The sequence below is a fragment of the Panulirus ornatus genome, chromosome 32 (genome assembly GCF_036320965.1).
Source record: "Panulirus ornatus isolate Po-2019 chromosome 32, ASM3632096v1, whole genome shotgun sequence".
In the NCBI taxonomy this organism is placed as follows: Eukaryota; Metazoa; Arthropoda; class Malacostraca; order Decapoda; family Palinuridae; genus Panulirus; species Panulirus ornatus.
This window is the reverse complement of record NC_092255.1, coordinates 22,766,491-22,791,757: the sequence shown is the minus strand read 5'-3', so window position 1 is coordinate 22,791,757 and position 25,267 is coordinate 22,766,491. Positions and strand designations below refer to the sequence as shown.

General features: G+C 38.1%; 1 protein-coding gene across 1 annotated transcript in view; it reads left to right on the top strand.

The window, feature by feature from the left end:
- Positions 1-22,371, top strand: part of LOC139759175 (sodium/glucose cotransporter 4-like) — a 74,100-nt gene extending 51,729 nt beyond the window's left edge. Inside the window, exons 12-15 of the mRNA XM_071681223.1 lie at positions 11,669-11,764; positions 15,138-15,249; positions 15,696-15,784; positions 16,912-22,371. Of these exons, the coding sequence (XP_071537324.1) occupies positions 11,669-11,764; positions 15,138-15,249; positions 15,696-15,784; positions 16,912-17,127 (513 nt within the window). The 3' untranslated portion in view covers positions 17,128-22,371. The remainder of the gene's footprint in view (positions 1-11,668; positions 11,765-15,137; positions 15,250-15,695; positions 15,785-16,911) is intronic.
- Positions 22,372-25,267: the final 2,896 nt, after the last annotated feature.

Sequence of the window (25,267 nt, the reverse complement as noted above, 5' to 3'; positions counted from 1 at the left end):
CCTGGGAGCCTTGAAGAGTGTTTGGAAGTTGAGAACATTATCTCGGAAAGCAGAAATGGGTATGTTTGAAGGAATGGTGGTTCCAACAATGTTGTAGGGTTGCGAGGCGTGGGCTATGGATAGAGTTGTGCGGAGGAGGGTGGATGTGCTGGAAATGAGATGTTTGAGGACAATATGTGGTGTGAGGTGTTTTGATTGAGTAAGTAATGTGAGGGTAAGAGAGATGTGTGGAAATAAAAAGAGCGTGGTTGAGAGAGCAGAAGAGGGTGATTTGAAATGGTTTGGGCAAATGGAGAGAATGAGTGAGGAAAGATTGACCAAGAGGATATATGTGTCGGAGGTGGAGGGAACAAGGAGAAGTGGGAGACCAAATTGGAGGTGGAAAGATGGAGTGAAAAAGATTTTGAGTGATCGGGGCCTGAACATGCAGGAGGGTGAAAGGCGGGCAAGGAATAGAGTGAATTGGAACAATGTGGTATACTGGGGTCGACGTGCTGTCAATGGATTGAATCAGGGTATGTGAAGCATCTGGGGTAAACCATGGAAAGTTGTGTGGGGCCTGGATGTGGAAAGGGAGCTGTGGTTTCGGTGCATTATTACATGACAGCTAGAGACTGAGTGTGAACGAATGGGGCCTTTGTTGTCTTTTCCTAGCGCTACCTCGCACACATGAGGGGGAAGGGGGATGTTATTCCATGTGTGGCGAGGTGGCGATGGGAATGAATAAAAGCAGACAGTATGAATTATGTACATGTGTATATATGTATATGTCTGTGTGTGTATATATATGTGTACATTGAGATGTATAGGTATGTATATTTGCGTGTGTGGACGTGTATGTATATACATGTGTATAGGGGTGGGTTGGGCCATTTCTTTTGTCTGTTTCCTTGCGCTGCCTCGCAAACGCGGGAGACAGCGACAAAGCAAAATAAAATAAATAAAAATATTAATTTTAATATTATTTGTATTATTATATTATTGTTTTATCATTATTATTATTATTATCATCATTATTATTATTATTATTATTGTTATTATTATTATTATCATTTATCATTATTGTTGTTATTATTATTATCATTATAATAATACTTGATTGCTGTTTCCTATATCAGTGAGGGGGTGCCAGGAAACAGATGAATAAAGACCCATCTATTCATATATACACATATACATATACATATCACATATACATACATAGATATACACAGATATATACACATTTACATGTTTGTACTTGCTTGCTTTCATCCATTACTGGTGCCCCTCCACCCCACACGAAACAGCATCGCCACCCTTTGTGTCTGCAAAGTAGCACCAGAAAACAGACAAAGAAAGACCACATCCGCTCACGTTCATACACAGGCTGTCATGTATAATGCAGCAAACCATACCTCCCTATCTACAACCAGGCCTCATAGAATTTTTCAAGGTTTCCCCTGGACACTACTCATTCCCCGGCTCAGTCCACGGACAGCACATCCTGCTGACCATTCAGTTAGCTCAATAGAGAAACTTGTAGTAAACAGGATTTAACAGATTTGGCCAAGCAGTTAAAAAATGGATGACAGTCTAAAATATTTTGTCAGTCTGCTGGGTAAGAAACCTGACAATGGTAGGAATAACGAGCACTGTGGCATTATTTTTTAGATATAGAATAAATAGTATTAATGCTAACCCTTGAGTGGCAGGAGGTATAAAAAAATATGTCTGCTAGGAATGCTTTCATTCATCATGTAAATTGCTAATTTTTGTTAGGGGTATTATGTTTGCTAATTTTGTGGGTTTATTTTGAATCCCCCTCTGGCATTACGACATTTATATGACAGCAGTTTTGCTCTGGTCAGTTTCCACTTGCAGGCAGCTTGATTGATGACTCTGAGACACCTCAGTCTGTGACATTGGCTGTTGCACACTTCCCTACACATTTACTCCACATCCCGTCCTGGGAATCTATGCATGAACTTCAGTGTCTTACTATGACCATGTCAGGTAGATTAGCTCACTTGTTTGTGCATATCCTTTACTTTTAATTGCCTTGCTTTCTCTCCTTCATATGTCCCAGTCTCCCTCTTGAGCAAGGTAGCACATGGAGCAGAAGAATGAGCCTTGAAGGAAAAACATTGTCGCTTGGCTCCCACCGTTTCTTCTTTTGGATAGTGATACAGGAGGGGGCAATTTCCAGCCCCTGACTCCCATACCTCTTAGTCACCTGTTACAACATGCAGATGTGTGGGCAATTTTCTTTCTCCTCCATTTCCAGGGATAATTTTATTAGTATTTCTCAAATTTTTTTAATGGGAAACCGTAAATTTGAATGATGCATACCTTCTCCCACCCTTCCTCCACCAGCCTTACAAGGGATCCACACAGATACTCAACCACTGTATCTTGGTCATTTATATTAGCTTACTTGTTTGTTCAAATCCTCTGCTCTTTCACATATTTCCTTTATGTATTGATAGGAGACAGAAAATATGAGTGAGCACACCCCCTTTCACCTTTCCTCTTCCACCCCTCTGGGAGATCTTCACATGCTATACCATGGCCATGTATGATATCTTATATGATTTTTTGTACATATATTCTTACTTTTGCAAGTATTACTTTTGTTTTATACCGGAAGACAAAAAATTTGGGGACCTTTTTTTCTGTCCAAATCATGACTGATTTTCCTTCACTTAGCATTTAAGAGCTCAGCATACCAGGACACAGTTCTTTGGAAATAGGCATGGTGGCTTATTATTTTCTGAAACTTGTGAAGTGCTCATAAAAGCCCAGGTGTAAGTTTCCAGCAAGAATGCTACCTTAAAAACTTGGATACACATTTTGGGACATAGTTTTGATGAAACTGACTATTAACCTCTATAACCCAAAATTGAGGGTATTAGAACAACTCTGGTGAGAAGGCGAGAAATATACCACAGTTGAAACGAAGTTTGGTTTGAGGTTCCCAAAAAGAAAGACTCCAAGGATGTATATATTGTAAAAATTACTTGTGTGGAGCTCCTCTTTTGAACACATTTAGTTGTAAGTCATTGATACCTCAGTCAAGGTAAGAGGTCGTAGGGCATCAGGACTGCCTTCACATCTCTTATTGCAGACTGTAAACAGTGGAGAAGAACTAGCATGAAATAAGGAATAATCAGTACCCTAGGGAAAGTTAGTAGATATTTACTGAAAGCCATCAGTTCATGTTGAAGGTTCAGGGAAGGAACCAGCTCATGAAGAGCAATAAATCTCTCAAGATAGCCAGCCTCCCAATAGGTAAATCTAGTGTATCATCAGTATGCAAATTAGGATTATTATAGGATTTCTGGGCCTATGCTCATATTCCCACCCATGATCTAGGGATATGAGATGATCTTGATTTGAACAATGATCCATCAGTGTGCCAATAATTTGAAGACTTAGAAGAGGTTCCATGAAAAGGATATGTCCAGAGCAGATCAATAACACTTTTTATGGGTAGACTACTTTTGAAAAATTCCCATATTGCATAATTTGTACCTTAGCCAGGGTCTCGGAAGTTTTGGCTCAGTGCTTTTTCTTCATATCCCCCACCAGTCCAGAAGATTTATGAAATGGAGATTGAAAAATTGAAAAATATCCAAAGAGGTTGAAAGAAACAGAATCAGCAAAGCCCCAGAAATAAGTATATGGTTCTCCAAGGAAGTGTCAAGGGTTTTAGTACCAACTGCCTCTGGGAAGATTTGCTTCTCCCAGGTTTCCCATTATGGTGCACTGGTTGAGGTATGGGATAGCTGTGTGGTCTTGATCTTACCTCCCCACCATGATACAAGGTTATGTGCCACATATGCCAGTAAGATATGAAGAATAGTAACTCTAGTAAAAGCAAATGGTGCACCATCCCCTTGAATTTCCCACTGGGTTGAATTAATGTCTTCACCAGGCAATGATAATATTCCAAGGCTCTTCCATCTTTGTATGTCCTCTTTCTGGCTCATACACAAAAAGGATTTGAAAAACAAAATAGGAACATGCAGAAAACAAAACCACTAAAAACAAAATGAATAAGGATAAGCAAAGAATGGAAAGGGAGGTTGGTTGGGTGTTTTTGTTGGGGTAGGGTCATTAAAGCCATCCACTCCCAAGTTATAACTAGGGGAATGAGTCTGAACACATGATTCTCTCAAATTGTTCAAGGTAATTCTTAGACCACACACACTCTCACTGTGTATATGGCTTAAGTGAAAGAGGTAGAAAGAATGAAAACAGGGGCCACCACCATGAGTCTAACAGCCCTATGATTCTTAAAAAGAAAGATCATATTTACAGTCATGCCTGAGCTGCAAGCCAAAAGAAATACAACTTAGACTACTAAAGAAGTCAGGCTGAGTAACATTGACATGCAGAGCAGCAGTCTGACAGTGAGCTACAAAAGAAGTCAGGTTGGGTAACATTGACATGCAGAGCAGTAGACTGACTATAAGCCTAGCAAAAGGCTGGGTAACATTGACATGCAGAGCAGCAGACTGACAGTGAGCCTAGCAAAAGTAGTGAGCACTGATAGCTGTAGCCCTAGTGCTGTTTGTCACAGTGATGTCACAGGCCAGAACAGTTGCTGAGAGGTCAGAGAGCCCCATAAATGAACATCTCTCTGGCATTACAGGTTCCATGGGAGTTAAAGGAGGTTAATTTTCTTGATTATTCATATTTTGGCTGGGAGTAAGACAGGTTGCACTTTTAGGGATTCCATAGGAGAGAAAAATCTCTTGCCATTCTAATCATTATTATACTTGTAACTGGTGCACCTGTGAAGCACATCACTTTGAAGCATTCATATAGGATTGCTGTAATTGCTGTAATTTAGAGTAGGTGAGAGTCTTTTGCCTATTGGTACCTTCCTCCAGTTCTTATCTAGAAAAAATGTGAAATATTTGGTCTTTTTGAGTCTTTGTAGAAAGTTGTTGAACTGACATATTTTCTCATTAATTTTTTGAGGTCTTTACAGATGTCTCTATTTTGATGATGTTAGTACAACTTGAATGAGTTTCAGTTATTTGCAAGGAGGCCTGGCTGCAGATGTCTTGTTGGTATTTAATGCCATATCTGTGGGATGTACCACAGTAAATATCCAAAGTTTAAATCACTCCATATGATGAGTGTGAATCCCTGCAATGGCGGGTAATAACTGAAGCTTAGTGGGGAAGACAGTAAACAGCGCTGTGAAGTGATGTTAGGAACTACTGTTGTGGTACAAACTTTAAACAAGCATTAAAAGTAGGCCGAAATGTGTCAAATAAAATCATATGTATACTAGTCACTACAAGATGCATATGTAATGGGAGATATTAGAAAGCTGAGTGCAAAAGTTTTATGGTTAACAAATGGATAATAAAGCTTTTTATGTATTACAAATTCTGGTATGTGTAATTACACCATCAGTGAAAATACTCTTGTTATTTCATGGTGTGTTCAATTCATGCTCTGCCTACTTTGTAGTTACCATGTTTGTACCATCATTTTGTTAATTCACTGGTCTCAGCGCCAAGTTCGTATTTTTTGCCTTAGACATTTTCACAGTAAATATGAGCAAACTCTGTTGGTCAGATCTTTTCATATAAAGACCATTAAGCAGTTTTGCAAGCATTTCTATACACTTTACACATAGAACGTGTAGTTCTTTCACGTATAGTTCATTTCCTTTTGTGTAGTTTTGAAGCCTACCTAAATCTCCATAGCACCACTGGGGTAAGCAAGATGCTGTCTGATCTTAGTAATATGAAGAGGATATACCAGAAACTTGAAGATAAGTTTGCTGTCTTATACAACCAGAATTCTGGCAATTCTTAGTTTCCTGGAAGGTGGATCACATTGAAAGCACTCTAAGGTCAAGGATGAAGAAGGAAAGGTAGTCACAGTCAAAGATCACCAGATTATTCAAGAAACAGCGTAGGTTCTTTACCATCATCTCTACCAGTCATTTATGGAATAGAGACCAAGACACTGCATAGGTGAGTACAGTGTTATATTATATTTCCTGTTTATGACTTTGCTACAGTAGTTAGTAGAGATACATTAACCCATTCACTGCAGCTTGAGTGTGTACACCCTGGTCATTTTTTTTCATTTCATTGTGGCTGGGGGTAATTGTTTAAATTTTCAAATTGGCTGCATCTCTCGTGCAGCAAAATATACAGTCATAAAAGCTTGTAGTGGCATCCTGTATATTACTACCAGATGCTGCAGTATAAATTTTTTCCATACACTGGTCAGACTTATGTTTTGATGTTAGGGAGGCCTGAACTAGATTTGTGCCCCCGCATTATATTTAATTCTGTGAAGCAGTGATACTCTTACAAGATAAGAATTATTATTGATGGAAATCATAGTAATCATATTTGTTTGGTACATTAAGACTTTCAGAAATACCGTACATCCCACTATCTGTCAGTGCTCTTAGAGGGCCTTATATGTTTGGCAATGGAGCTGTTTGAATTAAAAGGCATGTAGTAGACATACTAGTGTTATAATGAGGTTGAGTTGTATATCATTCTACTTAGAAAATAACGATCTAGTTAATTTTGATTATAAACTTATTGAAATGTATTTTGTAGAATATATGAGGATATCCCATACTGCAGCAGTCATAAGGACTGCGACAAGGAAAAGCTTAAAAGAATAGTGTTATTATGGTATAGAAAGGAATTCAAACAGCAACAGACCATTGGGTCCTTTCAAGGCTGTTTTTGATGGTATGCGATATCAGGAATGCAAAGATTAGTTTCAGAAAAAGGCATACAAATTTTTCAAGTAACTAAGGAGAAACAAATAATGTTAGTCATGGACTTTAAGCAAAATATTTACCAATTTTATTCTTAAAGATATTTGTGGTACTGCTTTTGACCACTTTGCCTGAAAAATCATTCCATGTATGAACAATCCTGTTATAGAAAAGTACTTGGCCTCATTCAGCATAGAATATTTGCCCTTGAGTTTGTCTCCATTTCTATGGGTACAGTCTGAGGAAACAAGCCTTAGATAGCTGCTTACATCAAGAATGTCAAAGCTTTTGATAATTTTGATAATATGTATTAGATCATCTTAGATTTCTTGTTTCTAAGCTAGATAAATCTAAATTGTTTAATCTATGTACTGATACCCTTGTATCCTGCCTCTTATCCTGAGGTACTTTCATTGAGATTTGGAGCTTTTAGGTAGTCTATCTATCTATCAATCTATATCGGATGCCTGTTCCCTTTTGGGACTCCCTCATAGGGATGGTCATGGCAATAGGGCCTCCATAACTAGTGAAATTCAGTGCTGCTTCTTAGCCTTTAGTGCTTCACCCTTAACAAGATGCTGGTGGAGGTCAAATCTAGTGCAGTGTTTGCAGAGGGTCCTACCTAATTTCCCTATTTCTACCTAATGCTCTTGCCAAACATTCCTACCTACTACTTCTACCAAATGTTTCTACCTAATGCTCCTACCTAAATGTTCCTACCTACTACTTATATCTGTTGCTCCTACCATTTTTGCCAAAAGGCAGGGCTGGCACATAATGCTCACTACAGGAAAATCTAGAGTTTCGAAGAATGAGCTGTGATAGGTTCAATGTTGTCAGGTGTTATGTGTGACAAGGAGAGATTGTGTGTTTGTGGACAGAATGTTAATAATCCACATGTGGGTGAGGTAGAAAGATAAGACAGGCTCTAGGGTAAGAGAAGTGCAACTTGACAACCACTGAAGGTCTGGCTTGCTGCGCAACTGTCACAAGCCCTCCTGATACCAAGGTGGGTAGTACTGGTAATATACCTCCCAGGTGGTTGACATCCTACCAACTACTTCCTTTTGTGAAGAAATGAGATACACTAAGTGTAATCAATAAGGCTTCTGAAAAGCAGCCTTTGGTGGCCTTGAAATGGTCTTCAAGGTCATTGTGCAAAAGCTGAAAGCCTTGCCTAGATTCTGAAGTACTTGTGCCAAAAATTTTAGGCTTATAGATATTAAAGTTTGGCTGTGAAAGAATAACAAACAGATGCACAGGCACCTCGAGACCAATGTGCAGTAGCTTTAAACTTAGTGAAAAATCTTTAGTTATCTACACCCAGAGGCCAACAGATGCTACACACAAATACTCAAAAACACGAACATAAACACATCAAAGCAGATGTGTGGTTGCTCAAAACCTTGTGCTGAATCTACACCAAAAATCTGGGACTTCTAGGTGCTAGAATTCAGCTATGAAATAGTAAAAAAAGGAATGCGTAAACGCTTAGATATTATGATAACCCCTCTTGACAACCTGATAATGTATTATTTTGAATTGGGATTAAATGTCTCACTAAACTTTTCTCCAGTTCTTAGTAGATGCCATTTACTGTTTGGTAGTTTTATGGAAAACTTGGCAAACCATATGTAGACACTATGGAAGTGAATAGGATGGAATATTTTAGAGTGAATGTGTTACTGGAAAAGCTTTGTTATAAGTGTATGGAATTAATCTAACTGGAAAGCACTTGTATCCAGAATTTTCAGCATCTCCCAATGCAGTTGCATATTATATAGTAGACATTATCAATACAGTTTTATTCAGTGTGTTTCAGTCTGCTCTTGATTTTTGCTGAAAGTTTGTGCCACTACAGTAGTTCCTGACACTTCCATTTTTCTGGTTCTATGTAGTCTTCCCTGCCAAGCTTCAGTGTCTGCCTGCCATAATAGTTGGGACTTATTTCATCAATGGATATTTTTTAAACCCTGTGATTATGCTGTCAAATTCCCGCAAGATGTAATTGGACATTGCTTTTGTAGCGATGAAATGAATTATAAGTGAGTTGTATGAGCCTTTATTGACAGAACTGGAGACATTTGCACATGACTGCAGACAGGTGAAAGGCATGCTGATTTGATGAGAGAATGCAAAGTTGACTCATCAACCACCTGTGATGTTAAGGCTCAGAAAGAACTACATTTTTGTTGAATCAGAATAAGTAAAATATGTAAAAACTGTTGCACAGTGAAAGACTAACCAAACCTGAAGAAAAGTAGGGAGATTCCATACTGCACAAGTGACTCAGATTTAAATGCTCTGTAAGTGTGTAAGTTTCAGTGTTGATTGAAAAAAAAGCTAAAGATTCTTAAATCAAATTAATTATACTTATAAAAGTACATTTCCAGAGGTTGACTGGTCTGTTTTAAGCTTTCTCATCATTTTAGAAACCTTGATGTGTTAGATGAGCAGAAGATGGCTGATCATGAGGCTCCTGAAACACTTTGTGATACTTCTGCTTCTTTGATTAATTAACACAATTTTAAACCTAAGCAAATTAATAGTGATGATGAAAAAGGGTTGTTTTAACAGGTTACCCTCATCAGTCATTGTAGCTTCAAATGTATGGCATTGGCCTTAGACACAAGTGTAAAGAATAGGGTGGATGTTTTGGAAGTGGAAATGAAAAGTTTAAGGACACTATGTGGTGTAGGAGTTGATGGAAGAAAAAGTGATTGGGTAAGAAAGAGTTGTGGTAGTAAGAAAGCTGAAGAGGATGTGCTGAAATGGTTTGGACATATGTAAAGGTTGACTTAGAATGTGTAAGAGGGTATATGTGTCAGAATTTGAAGTTACAAAGAAAAGGGAAACAAAGGAGGAAATGTAAAGATGGAGTAAAACATTTTGAAGACTTGGGACCTGAACATGCAAGAGATATAGTGAATTGGAAAGATATGGTTTACATGGGGTGATGAACTTTCACTTGGCTGGGCCAGGGCATATGAATCACTCATTGGAAATCGCAGAAAGATTTGTGGAGCCTGTTTGTGGACAGGAGGATATGGTTTTGGTGCACTAAACATGATATCTAGAAAGTGGATGTTAGTAAATGAGTCCATTTCTTTGAGTAGGTGGTTAGTTTGTTCTTTCTGAGTTTTTTCTTTTCCATCCACCTTCAGGTGGTTATGGTATCATTAGATGATGGGGTAACAGACCCAAAAAGAAAAGTGACTTTTGAAGTATGAAAAACCATATTGTCCAGTGAGCAGTTTTTTCACCACTGTTTCACACTCCTTGAAAAATTTCTTTTCTGATGGTAGTCACGATCAGAGTTAGGTCCCTCTCCCTAGAAGTACTGGGCAGTTAGCCAGTTCAGGTGGGCAGCTGTTAGGATGATGACATCATTTTTGGATAGTGGCAGGTGTTTGGGAAGGTGTTCTGAACCAAGCTAGGTAGTTTGTGAAGAGTGAGAAGTGTAAACTTCACCAGATTAAAGGGTCTTGTATTAAAGGGGTCTTGTAGTCTGCCAGCCTCCAAGAGATAAAAGATAATTCTCATTAGCTTGTAGGACACTGTCTGGAGAGAAATAGGTTCATTCTTCCAAACTGACTTTTTTTGCTTTATTCACTGAAATGGAATATTTGTTATGAAAAATGCATTTGTAATAGTGCTCAACTTTCTCCTTTTGCATATTCTTCTAAACTTAGTCACCAACTTATGTGGTTTCTCACTTGAATCTGCCACCAGTGCTGTATCATCAGCAAACAACTGACTCATTTTCCAGGCCCTTAGTATTAACTTGATAATGATATTAGCAAAAGAATGTGGAGGTATTGGGATGGAGAAACACAAAGTCAGAGCAAACCCTATTCTAGACATTCTGGAACAAGTCCTTCAAGTAAAAGATCTGGTCTCAAAATGCCTATAACAAAGTCTCTGCTCAAACCTTTTTACCATTCATTATTTCATTATTTGGGAGACCAAACTGGAGGTGGAAAGATGGAGTGAAAAAGATTTTGAGTGATTTGGGCCTGAACATGCAGGAGAGTGAAAGGCATGCAAGGAATAGAGTGAATTGCAATGATGTGGTATACCGGGGTCGACGTGCTGTCAGTGGATTGAACCAGGGCATGTGAAGCATCTGGGGTAAACCATGGAAAGTTCTGTGGGGCCTGGATGTGGAAAGGGAGCTGTGGTTTCGGTGCATTATTACATGACAGCTAGAGACTGAGTGTGAACGAATGTGGCCTTTGTTGTCTGTTCGTAGCGCTACCTCGCACACATGAGGGGAGAGGGAGTTGTCATTTCATGTGTGGCGGGGTGGCGATGGGAATGAATAAAGGCAGACAGTATGAATTATGTACATGTGTATATATGTATATGTCTGTGTGTGTATATATATGTATACGTTGAGATGTATAGGTATGTATATTTGCGTGTGTAGACGTGTATGTATATACATGTGGATGGGTTGGGCCATTCTTTCGTCTGTTTCCTTGCTCTACCTCGCTAACGCGGGAGACAACGACAAAGCAAAATAAATAAAAATATTATTTCCGCATTTGCCGTAACACATAATGAGTATAAGAATGGATAACTGAGAGACAGAGAGAGAGATCTCCTCAGGTTAAGTTGAACCAGTTAGTTTTACAGTTCCATTACCCATGTTAGAGGATGTGCATATAGGATAAATGGATAGGAATATCTATACTGAATTATGAAACTTTCTTGCTTGTTTATTGTGATTCTATCATATCATGTTTCTTGCATTGCAACACATGTAGTACTATAAGGATTGTATGCTTTTATATTTTTATCAATTGCAATGTTTCCCTTGGTGTTTGTATTTTTGGAGAAGATTCTGTGTGTATCACACTACTTGAGACACTGATGTACATAGATTAATTATTGTATTTTCATTTTTCTTTTCAGTTTCACTACATGTACTTTGCGGTCTTCTTGTTTTATGTGTTTGTGATCATTGCATTTATTGTTACTATGATCACCAAGCCTCCAGAGAGTTGGCGGGTAAGTAATGATGCAATAAATGTATGATATGAATTTTTTCTACGGTATTATATTTGATTTTAAAACATATAAGCTTTACAAATATAGAAATTTTTAGTTGTCGATTCAGGGTAAGGTTAATGACTTAACAAAACTGTTATATGCCATAGAGTAATGAGCAGAACTACTTGTTGAGGATACCTAACAGAAGTTAGGCATGATGAGGCACAAGAATGATGTTCCTGATATGATGTATTTTTTGTAATGTAGGATACAGAACGGGAAAATGATATGTTTAAAACAATTATCTGTTTTCCTGGCGCCACCTTGCTGAAGTGGGGGTTAGCGATGATGTTTCCTTTGGGATGGGGTAGCGACAGGAATGGGTGAAGGCAAGCAAGTATGAATATGTACGTGTGTATATATGTATCTGTCTGTGCGTGTGTGTGTATGTATATGTTGATATGTATATGTATGTGCATATATGGGCATTTATGTATATATATGTGTATATGAGTGGATGGGCCATTCTTCGTCTGTTTCCTGGCTCTACCTCGCTGCGGCAGGAAACAACGATTATGTATAATGAATTTAGATGAATAGAACATTTATCTATAAACATCAGTACTGTAGCTTTTATGAAATCTTTCGTATTGGTACAACTGAAATATTTTGCAAGTATAAAGTTTATGCTGGAAGAATTTTAGGAAAGATATGTGATTTGAGGGTCTCATAACCTAAGTTTGTAGTTGTATTGGAGGCCAAACAGTAATCAGAAGCATCATGATTCCTGGCATGCATTAGGTATATCTTGATATATACTTTCTACTTTTAAGGTCATGTATTACAACTCCTGATATTTTCTTCAATTTGTAATTTACTCTTCAATTTTAAACCAGGGAATCTACATATGCTCATGTATTATTTAATTGTGGTAAATGAAAGCTTTGTATGTTTCAGTTTCCTAATGGTTTAGAGTTTGTAGGAAATGTATGGTTATATTTCCAAAATGTCTTTATGCTTGAAATGCTCTGATGAGGCCTATGAATAATGATTGTTTATCTTTGTATACATCTTGTAACACCATACATGATACCATTCATTCACATACAAACTTTCTCAGATGTGAGATCACCACCACCCATGAATTCACCAGTTACTTGTCTGGGTATGTTTTAAGGAGCTTTCAGTAAGTAATCCTTGCGACAGTATTTTGCTGATGATACTCTTTGGCTTCAGGGTCATTTGTATTATTTTGGTAAAATGGCAGAAGACTTAATTTAGATGTGGGAGACAGAGTCAGTACTGTAGATACTTATGATGGCCACTTCTTTCTTACCAGGTATTTAAACCTTTCTCCATGGGAGGCTAGTGACTCAGTATCCACTCATGTGGTGAATGTTTTGAAATTAAAGAGCAATCATGTTTTATCACACCCTCTCCATGTAAACACCCCATCTTGCATCCTTTCCACATGCCCAAGCCACCTCAGAGTATTATGTTTCACCCACTCCGTTACTCCACAATTCATTTCCTTTGCATTCCCTACCATGCCACATCTCACATTTCCCCCTTGTTCCATCTAGTCATACCAAATGCTCCTCTCAGATAGCTCATTTCTACAGCCTAGATTTTTGACCTCTGTATTTCATTCCATTTCTATATTTGGGCTGCATGGGTCAGGGTCAGGAGGACTGTGCTTTCCCTTTATCCTTTCTTCACTTCCATACGTACACCTTTACCCTTCATTATTGTATTAAGGAACCAAGTGACTTCTACTCTGTACTGCTCTCTCCCTTATCTCTCCTTCCATATCACCAAACTTAACCTAATATAGCTCCTAACTACCACCAACCTCCAAGTAGAATTAAATAGCTTACCCCTTCCTTGCACCTCAGGAACTTTTGTTCTCAGATCCTCCCATCAACCAACAAATATAACACTGACAAAGCACACACACATTGAAATAACCTGTGAACTACAAAACAACTGTCCTTACAACTCAGCCTTAAAAATCTTCCCCCCCCCAATAAACTCCTATCAGAAGCCACACTCCCCAGACAAATGTGAGTCACTTTTCTGTCTACTCTTTAGACATCACCCAACATCACAATATATTTCAAGATCCTTAATGCCCCTGATACAGCTACCACAACAAAGACATGATCTTTTACTACTCAGTTGCCCTGCATTCTTTACACACATAGACACAACATACATCACTACACCTCATGAACCACGGTCCCAACTAGTGTCATGGCTTCCTGAGCTTTGAAGGAGCCTCATAAAGAAAGAAGGGATTGTTAGAGTAGGAAGTAAGTATATATTTGTGAAAAGAGAAAAGATAGTAATAGCCTTGCATATGATGAAGTGCTGTGAAGCAGCTGGAGCAGTTGGGTTTGCAGGTTAATTTCTTAAGAAAGGGAGTGATAGTAATGTTGATTTGTATGTTAGGGTTTTCATTACATGTACGGCTTATGGTGCAGTACCTGTGGATCGGAAGAATGTCTGTATGGTACCATTTTATAAAGGCAAGGGAGACAAAAGTAAACATTCAAATTATGCAGGTATGAGTTTGTTGAATGTACCTGGTAAGTTGTATGGGAGAGTGGTGATTGAGCGAGAAGTGGCTTGCAAAGAGTTTCAGATAAGGGAGGAACAGTGTAGCCTCAGAAGTGGTAGAGGTGAAGAATTTGTGTAAGAAATACATAAAGAAAGAGAGAGACATGTATGTGGCGTTAATGGATTTAGAAGCATATGATAAGGTTGGTAGAAATGCTGCATGAAAGATGTTGCAATATGTTGTGGGAGGAAAGATACTAGAAGCAATGAAGATTTTTTTATCAAGAATAAAAGGCATGTGTGTGAATAGGATGAGAGTTGGACGAGTGGTTCCAGGTGAAGGTGGGTTTGAGGAAGGGGGGTGCGATGTCACCATGGCTGTTTGATTTGTTGTTGGATGGTGTGGTGAGGGAGGTGAATGCAAGGGTTTTGGAGAGGGGAGTAGGTATGCAGTCTGTTGGGGGTGGCTGTTTTAGTATAGGTAACCTACATAGTCATCTTTAACTATAGCTGCTCGTGAAGGATGAAATCATTATTTACTTGGTATTGGTGCCAGATTTTACAACGTAGTACAGAAGGGCTCTGCACAGTCCCATCCCAGTAGTCTCAGTCACACCACCATGTAGTATGCTTAACATTGACAGAGCAACAGAAATGTACTGCACAGCACAGGCTCAGTCAGTGTAGTGTGCTACTTGTCTATGTGTGTTCTGTATTGGTTAAACAAAAGGAAATGATGAAACTTTTTTTTTATATGCATGAAAGATATGATAAGTGCATTGCATCAAAATATATTTTTGCTTATTTTTCAGTGCCCTTTTTCTTTTGACAGTTAATCAGAACAACATTTTTCACTCGGTATGACCAGCACAACCGTGAAGATGATGTGGAAATTAAGGAAAGGTGTCAGAATGAGCTCCTGCAGGACACACTCCAAGATCCAGGTATAGCATTTATTAATTCTGATATTTATGTGTAATAATGAATGTTTACAGATTGATACCTTTTATCAAATTATTAGTATAAAGTAAGAATAAACTTTTATGTGTGGATATACATACCTAGTTCTTTGCATCAGCACTAGACCCTTCCCCACCAAATCTCTCCCATAACCAAACATCAACTCAAATAGTTGTGAAAAGCATGCTATAGCTTCACACTTGAGCAACTTGTACTTTCAGATCCCTTGCCTCTTACAAACATGACTAAAGCTTGCTAATTGTTTGAGTGATATTTGTATTGTTTTTAATGGAAATTGAAAATACTGGGTGCATTGGTTTTAATGGAAAATTGAAATATTGAGTGATAATGTTCCATACCATACCATAGTGATACATGGGATGAGAATGATTGATGATATTCGTCTATTTTGATACTGAATATCCTTCAGAGGATCATGAAATAAACCAGAAAAATGTGCCATGGTACAGTCGAATCTGCAAATGGCTCTTTGGATTTGATGACTCAGAGAAGGCACAGGTAAGTACATTTCTATTTTATTTTATTTTGCTTTGTCGCTGTCTCCCGCGTTTGCGAGGTAGCGCAAGGAAACAGACGAAAGAAATGGCCCAACCCACCCCCATACACAATGTATACACACACATGTCCACACACGCAAATATACATACCTATACATCTCAGTGTACACATATATATACATACACAGACACATACATATATACCCATGCACACAATTCACACTGTCTGCCTCCATTCACTCCCATCGCCACCTCGCCACACATGGAATACCTTCCCCTCATGTGTGCGAGGTAGCACTAGGAAAAGACAACAAAGGCCCCATTCGTTCATACTCAGTCTCTAGCTGCCACGCAATAATGCCCGAAACCACAGCTCCCTTTCCACATCCAGGCCCCACACAACTTTCCATGGTTTACCCCAGATGCTTCACATGCCCTGATTCAATCCACTGACAGCACGTCAACCCCGTTATACCACATCGATGAAATTCACTCTATTCCTTGCCCTCCTTTCACCCTCCTGCATGTTCAGGCCCCAATCACACAAAATCTTTTTCACTCCATCTTTCCACCTCCAATTTGGTCTCCCACTTCTCCTCGTTCCCTCCACCTCCGACACATATATCCTCTTGGTCATTCTTTCCTCACTCATTCTCTCCATGTGCCCAAACCATTTCAAAACACCCTCTTCTGCTCCCTCAACCATGCTCTTTTTATTTCCACACATCTCTCTTACCCTTACATTACTTACTCGATCAAACCACCTCACACCACACATTTTCCTCAAACATCTCATTTCCAGCACATCCACCCTCCTGCGCACAACTCTATCCATAGCCCATGCCTCACAACCATACAACATTGTTGGAACCACTATTCCTTCAAACATACCCATTTTTGCTTTCCGAGATAATATGTAAGTACATATTGTGAATATATGTGTTATATCGATTATGCAGTTTTATAATCTGACTCATCTGAATTATTGGATTATTTGAATTAAAGACAGTAACATACCCAAATTTCATAGCAATTTCATGATGATGTGCAACTGATTTTGTATTGTTTGAAATGACACCTTTCTTTTCATAGATTGTTTTGTACCTAATTGTTATTTCTTGTTAACAGAAACAAGCACAGGCCATGAATGAACACATCGCCCAGTTAACAAACCTTCATCAAGAGCCTTGGGAAAGATATTTACTCAACATTATGCTCATTGTTATTATTATTATTTCTCTAGTGTTATATACATTCTTTTCCATAAACCCTTTCACTATTGAAGAAGTTCATAGCATCCAGCAGAAGAAGCTTCACGAACTAGGGTATTATGGTGTTTTGTAATATGACATGTCATGTTTTCAGTGTGTGAAAAAAAAAATCATTGTTTTTAAGGAAGAAGAGTGTGATTGGTGTTGTTATAGGAGGAAGTCAGGTACAGTACTGTGTTGGTCTTTACATGAAGTGGGATGGATTGGCCAGGATAACTAGAAGTTAAAGACAGAGCAGGTGATATTTAAACCTGCATGTGAAATATATCATCTGTATATTATGTCACTCATTCCTGTAAAATGATCAGTCGTACTGATGGTGCTACTTGGCTTTTACTGCCACTTGAACTGCTTTGTAAGCATCTCTGTAAAAGTGGTATAATGATTTAGGAATCGTGTACTCTAGATATTGGTAGACATCCTGTGCACCTTTCGAATGATGATGCATTCTTTTAAAAGCATTTCATTGATAGCACTGGTCAACAGAATTTAACTGTTTATCTGTATCTGACATAAAACTTTCTGATTTTAGGTAAACTTGAAATGCATTCAATTTAAAAAATGTAGCTCAGAATTTCCATCAAAGCCTTAGTTTTGCTCATGATATTCTTAGATACATGTGCCTGTCTATTAATTTTAGATTCAGCAAACTGATAAGGGTTACCCAGCACTAATTGCAAAAGGATTTTATAGATTTTCTATGAAAATCTATATTTTGAAAAACAAATTATGTTGTTATACATAATCAGTACCTGTAGGTGTATCTCTCAAAAGGAAGAATCTGACGCATTTTTTATAAAATGGTATGCTGCTTGATTCCAATAACTCTATTTTGTTGTCAAAATATCCTCGTGAAATTGTTCATCAAGTCCTTCGCTGACATCTCCCAGATTTTCAGCGAAGAAATAGTCTTTGAGAAGACTGGACTCTCAACAATACAGTCTCACCAAAGATGAATTTTCACTCGTGGTTTAACCTTTTTTTTTGTTTTTCATGTTGAAGGCTCCAGTCATGGACAAAAGTCCACATGAAAGCTAGGCCTTAATTGAGATACAGAGAGATTTGTGAAAGGGAAAAAGAAAAGACAAGGGAAAGTGATTATGAATTTTGGAGGAAGTGAAAACCTTGTCTTTTAGAATGTGCTAGGTCATAGATATTGGGAAAGACATGAGAAAGTAGAGAGTTCCAAAGTTTCAAGGTGTAGGGAAAGAAGCAGTTATCAAAATGGCCCACCCTTGAGTTGCCAGTGGCCACACAATAATCATGTAATGCAGCAGCTTGCTGAGTATTACTTGGTCTAGCTAGTGGTAGGGCCACACAAGCAGCCAGCTCTTGGGAGCAAAAACCAAAGTGATAACTATAGAAGAGGGAAAGTGAACCAACATTGTGGCATAGGGCAAGAGGGTCAAGTTTGGAAATTATCCTGAGACAGTTTATAGACAGACTGCTTTCACCTTAACTCTATCAAGTAAGGATGCAGAGTTATAACCACCCCAGATGTGAGAGCAGTACTCCATACAAGGACGAATTAATCCTTTGTATGAATGGAGTTACTGTTCAGAAGGAAAGAAGTTTTGACATCGGAACAGGACACCCAGTTTCTTAGAGGCAGACCTAGCTATTCCTGTAATGTGGGGTTTCCTATGGATGTTACAGTAATACCAAGTATGTTGATTGAATCAAGAGGTGGAATTACAGAACCATCAAAAGAGAGAGGAGAGATGTAAGGAGTTTTCAATGGAGAGATGGGTAGAAATTGGATCTTGGAAGCATTGAACTTAACTAAATTTTGTCTACTCCACCGAGATATTCTGTCCAAGACTGAGTTTAATAAGGAACCTGTGTCAAGACGAGATGGAGATTGTGTGAGAGAAGGAGCAGAATTGAAGGATGTGGATGAATGCAGTGTTGAGTTGTCAGCATATGAATACATTTGATTATTTGTGGAGGAGAGGAAATTTCTGAAAAAAAAGGAGAAAAAAGTGTAGGGAACAGGACAAAACCTTGAGGGACACTGCTGTTGATGTAGAAAAGTGGGAGGCTGATCCAGCAACACGCACAGAGAAAGATCGGCTGAAGAGGAAGCTGGATATGATGGAGTACTACTTTGGATCAGTTTTCCACCTCTGATCCATCATTTGCCCTCGATTAGTTCACCTGACCACTCTTTTGAAAATGTTTTTACTCATTGCAGAACATGGGATGTTTGAAGTTGTAGCCGCACTGGTTCCTCCCAAGATCCTTGCCCTTTTAACAAACCTGACTATTTCTATTAATTTCACCAAATTCCACTACTTTCTATGTGTTTGTTTTAATGAACATGATTTGGCTACCTCTGCTTCTAAAAAAAATTCATTACTCTGAGGGACTCAACTGTAGGTAGTAGTTGGTAGGCAGCCAACAACTAGGGAGGTATATTTACCAGTACTACTTGCCAGGGTATCAGAAGGGTAAATGATGACTGTGTAGTGAGCTAGTACATCAGCGGTTGTTACGTTGTACTCCTCTGACCCAGGTAGCTGTCTTTTCTTTCTTCTCACCCTCATGTGGTCTTCTGGTATTCTGTCTACAAACATACAATCTCTCCTTGTCACACTTACTGCTTGACAACAGTCAACTTACACAGCTCATTCTTCATAACTCTAGATTTTTCTGTGGTGAGCACTCTGCATTAGCCCTGTCATTTGGCAAAATGGTAGGAGCAATAGATAGAAGTGGTTGGTAGGAACATTAGGTAGAAGTAGTCATTAAGAACATTTGGTTGGATCCTCTGTATACACTGCACTAGAGTTGCCTGCTGCCAGCGGCCTGTTAAGGATGAGGCATAAAAGGCTAAGAAGTGGCCCTGAAGTTCACTAGATATGGAAACTCTGTTGTTGTGGCCACCCCCTTGAGGGAGTTACAGGAGGAACAGGCATCTGAAATAAAGATAGATATATAAACAGCTTTATATTTTTTTCTTTTCAATTTCAGCATTACTGGACTCCACTTGCATGAGGTTACACCATGAGGGGAAATTCATCTTTGACTAGGTTGTATTATCATCATTGAACAAAAGGGAGTGCATTTTCATCAAGGAATTTTTAACTCTAAAGGGGTCCATCATTTCTGTGCTGCTGATGGTGTTGCAGCATACAACCTTCAGGAGCTCCTTAGAAAGGGTCCTGGGAAATTCTGTAATTAATTCATAAATCTCTTCCACATCAGTTAGTATAAATCCTCACTCATGAATCTGTTTCAGAGGAGTGGTCTGTGCTTATACCATCACCAACATGCCATTGCTCATCTCTGAACCTTGATGTCATGTAGTTTAAAATATGTTTCCTAACCAAAGCTATCTTTACTTTGCAAACCTTATGACTTTCTTTGATCATCTCAATCCCTATAACATAGTGGTGACATCCTGTCACTCTCAGCTTGAAATCCAGTAATTAGAAAATTTCATCATGAACCACAGACAGTGGCTGAAATTCTCCCACATAAATGGGAGCAACAACAATGAAAGGATAAGAAAGATATGTAGTAATAAAAAAGTGTGGTTGAGAGAGCAGAAGAGGGTTTGTTGGAAGGGATTGGGCATATGGAGAGAGTGAGAAAGGAAAGGTAGACAAAGAGGATATATGTGTCAGAAGTGGAGGAACAAGAAGCTGGAGACTAAATTGGAGTTGGAAGGACGGAATGAAAAAGAATTTGAGCAATCGAGGCCTGAACATGAAGGAGGGTAAAAAGCATGCATGGAATGGAGTGAATTGGAATGATTTGGTGTACTGGGGTTGATGTGCTGTTAATGGACTGAACCAGGGCATGTGAAATGTTGGGGGTAAACCATGGAAGGTCTTTTGGGCCCGGATGTGGATAGGGAGCTGTGGTTTCAGTGCATTACACATGACAGCTAGAGAATGAATGTAAGTGGATGTGGCCTTTCTCCATATGTTTCCTGGCAATACATCGTTGTCACAGGGGGTAACATCTGTTTCCTGTGTGGTGGGGTGGCACTGGGAAATGGATAAAGGCGAGCAAGTATGAATATGTATATATGTATGTGTATGTATGTATATATATTTATATGTGTATATGTATGTTATGTGTATATATTTGTAAAAGAGTGGATGGATCTTTCTTCCTCTGTTTCCTGGCGCTGCCTTGCTAACACATGAAATGGTGATCTAGTATAATAGTAGTAATAAAAATGGGTGCAGTTGAAGCCCCCTCATGTTTTCAATTTTTAAAGATCTGTAACAACTTATCAACCTTCCTCCTCATTTTCTAGACCATCACAACCACATTCCCAAGGTCCTGGATCTGTGTTTCACCTTTAATATTTCATGCTGCAGTTACACTACCCTACTTTCAGTTGGTTCATCCCACAGTTTAAAAACATTAATAGTGTTTGTATTAGAAGATTTTTGCATATTTAGAATTGCGTGACGTGATTTGCATTTTTTTTGTGTAATATGTATGATTGCATTGTGTTTTTACACATATTCACATTCAGTTGTCATATTCTCAAAAATCATGCTACTATTTACATGAAATAAAGATATTCTTATGTATTAACGTACCATTTCCAACTTGACCAACAAAATTTCATGCTATCCATACTCACTATCAGTATCCAGGTCATCTTCAGTCTTCTTTGGATAATGAGTCATACTGTAAGATCTGATTTAATGCATAGGGTATCCCCTTCATTTATGAGATCTGACTGAATGCCAGTATATGTATGATTTTGAAATTACTCGTTATGTGACTGAGTCCACAGTTTGGAATTTAGTTTTGATAAAAGGCTTTATTGTCAACAAAAAACTATTTTATGTTGAACCATGGTCTTTTTAAGCTTAATATTAAAAGCATTATTCTCGTACATAGCTTAGGTCTTTTGTCTTGTTCGTTTAGAAAGGAAATCCATCTTTTATATTTCATTAAATTAATACACTATAATGGTATATATGTTGATGTAATTTACATGAATGTGATAAGTAAAGCAAAAGTGGACATTATGCATTCCCTAAAATGTGATAATACCTTTCCCCAATTGGTTATAAGTGCTTAGAATTTTACTGTACTCTGCAGTAATTCTCTAGTTGAGGACTCATTCATTGATGCTGTGTAAGAAGACTAAGTTCCCTAGTAAGTTATATTAGAAAATATTTAAGTGTTAATTGAATATTGTATTTTCAATAAAAGGGAATTGATGTTGGTGATGATGTAGTAGCACCTGTATTGCCTGCAGTTACTATAAAGATAGTAATAGGTTATTTTCTTATTCAGAATCAGAATACCTTTATTTTTTTCATAAATATATTGTGGGATTGGATATGTGTTTACTCTTTCCTTACAGTAACCTGTATATGCCAGATGTTAAAAACAGATACTGGACATTACTGCTTAATCACTCCTGAGCACTGTGTGATCATTTTTTTCATTTGGAATGTCATAGTTCTTTTTTATGAATGTCAAAATCAGTTTGAACATTCATAGCTTTTGATTCTGGCTTTAGTGTGCCCCATGATACAGTGCTACTTGAAATTATGATTACATATTGTGATATTAGTTTTCCTCAGGTTGCTCCAAGCTTGGTCAGTCAGTATTCCCATCCATTGTTAGGTTCTCTTGAGAATATTTCCATAAAGTGTAACATGTGCAACACTAACTTTGCTGTGTCTTGTACCGTCTTACTTTGTAAATAATTTTTCTCCTAGAATTTTTTTTAGGATCTTTAGACTGCTTTGGAAGAATTTAAACTATTGTCACTCTTGGAGAAACATTTTACTTGAAAATATTTTCATTTTACACCCTTCCTTTGCTTTGCAAGGGATCATTGCATAAATCAGATAATTTGAGGTGTTTTAACACAAGTAATTATTTCATACTGGAGTGGTTCACACATATTCATAAGTTTATGTAAGCACTTCACCATTCCTAATCATAATGTGGAGCCAATCAATCCCAGTGTGGCAAAATTTTGCTGGGTATGTATTATTTTTTCACTTGTTTTTCATTTGTTAATTATTTGATGTTTTGTTTTTGTTTCCTCAGTAGTTCATATTTTATTAACTTGGCATGGTATCGAGGTGGTTGTCTCTAGAGCAAACAATCTAAGTGATTTGGTCATTTGTGCTTCTGCACCATGTGAGTGAGAAGACTGCCATAGGAAGTTAATCAAATTATGTAAGGAACTCTGGTTTTGTTTCAGGACATATTACAGCAAGAGAGAGGATATAATGTAAGGAACTCTGGTTTTGGTTCAGTATGTATGACTGCAAGAGAGAGGATATTATGTAAGGAACACTGGTTATGGTTCAATATGTATGAAAGCAAGAGAGGGATACGTGCATTTTTTGTCTGTTTCTAGCACTTCCTTGTTATGTAGGAAACAGTGAGCAAGCATGAAAATAGTTTCTGAAGTAGCTCTTTGGCTGCATGCAACGAGAAACAAAACACTTAATGATAAATCATTAGGTTCAGCCATGCAGATTATAATAAATGAATTACAGGAATAGATTCTATGCTGGTTTTAGTGAAAGAAGTACAACTACAAAGACATGGTTTGCAACCATCATTTTTGTTTCCTTTGTATCTTGTGTTTATGTTTAGCTGTTGCGACCAAACTCTGCGTGCAGAAGGTTACTCTGTGAGTGAGAAGTCACCATTAAGCTGTCATTGTAAATGTACAGATAGGAATAGTCATGCCTAGGATCTTCTTGTTCCTAAGGAGTCCATGTCCATGTTCTAGTATGGAAAGCGGTCTTGAAGCTTTAGGATCCCCATGAAAGGGTTCCTGGGGTTCTATGGTAATAATGATAACGCATTGCATGCTCCGTTCTCATACAGCAAGACCTCCATGGGATATCACCATCTCTTGTCGTCTGCAGCAGCACAATTATTAGATCTTATGAATGCCATCTCCTTCCTGCAGCATACACACTGAACCATATCAAACTTTCTATTGTACCAGAGACCTTCAGCATTGTGTATTCACTCTTGCTGCATAAGTATCTTAATTGCAGGAACTTGGCAATGCATTTACCTTTCTGCCATATAACCATGGCAATATATCCTCCTTAATGCTACATCACCATCATACCAAGCAGTGACTTACCTCTAATATCATTCTCCTGGCTAACCTCTCCTCTATCAGCATTATGGGACACCTGACTCACCTCTCATGTATCAGCACCATGGGACACCTGTTCCATCTCTTTTTCTAATTTTGCAGTAGCTTGCTCTAACCACAATTTCCTAAATTAGTGGCAAAATGCTCATGAAAGACACTGAAATACCAGTGGTAGATGTTGAGAAAATTTTTTTAAGATGGTTTAAACCAGAGGAATTACCAGGACTGAGCAAGATATCCACTTCACGCCAATTTAGATATATCTTCCCAAATACTATTCAAGGAATGTGAATGGATCCTTTGCGTTTGATGTTTTGGAAAAACAAGCACAGGTAAAACTGATTTTCATGAAAGAATATAGACAATGAACAAGTATAGTTTGTTTTCAATTGAATCAACATGGATCATTTTTGCACCACTCTGCAATAAACATTTGAAAACTGTCTGGACATCAACACAAGACAAAGGATACAGCACAAACTTGATATTTCTAGATTAGCTACTGTACCCCACAACAGGTTACTCCATTGATTAAAGCACTTGGTGTTCAAGGCAAAGTATTAAACTTGAGTGAAGCTTTTCTATCTGAAAAATAAGTTTCAGTAGAAAGAGAGAATTCAAATGAAGTAGTGCTACAAGGACCTGCTGTAGGACGCATATTGTTATTAATGAATGTAAATATTTCTAAAACTGTAAACTGAAAAATGGAAATATTTCTGGGTGACACCCAAATCTTTTAGAATATCATTAAAAACATTACATAAAATTTGCCACAACACATAAGTAGCAACACATAGTACCTCTTCTCTGTTTACCAAATCATTTTCCCTAACCCTCTCACTTTGAGGTGGTGTGCAAAGTGAGAGGGTTAGGGAAAATGATTTGGTAAACAGAGAAGAGGTAGTAGAAGCTTTGCGGAAGATGAAAGCCGGCAAGGCAGCAGGTTTGGATGGTATTGCAGTGGAATTTATTAAAAAAGGGGGTGACTGTATTGTTGACTGGTTGGTAAGGTTATTTAATGTATGTATGACTCATGGTGAGGTGCCTGAGGATTGGCGGAATGCGTGCATAGTGCCATTGTACAAAGGCAAAGGGG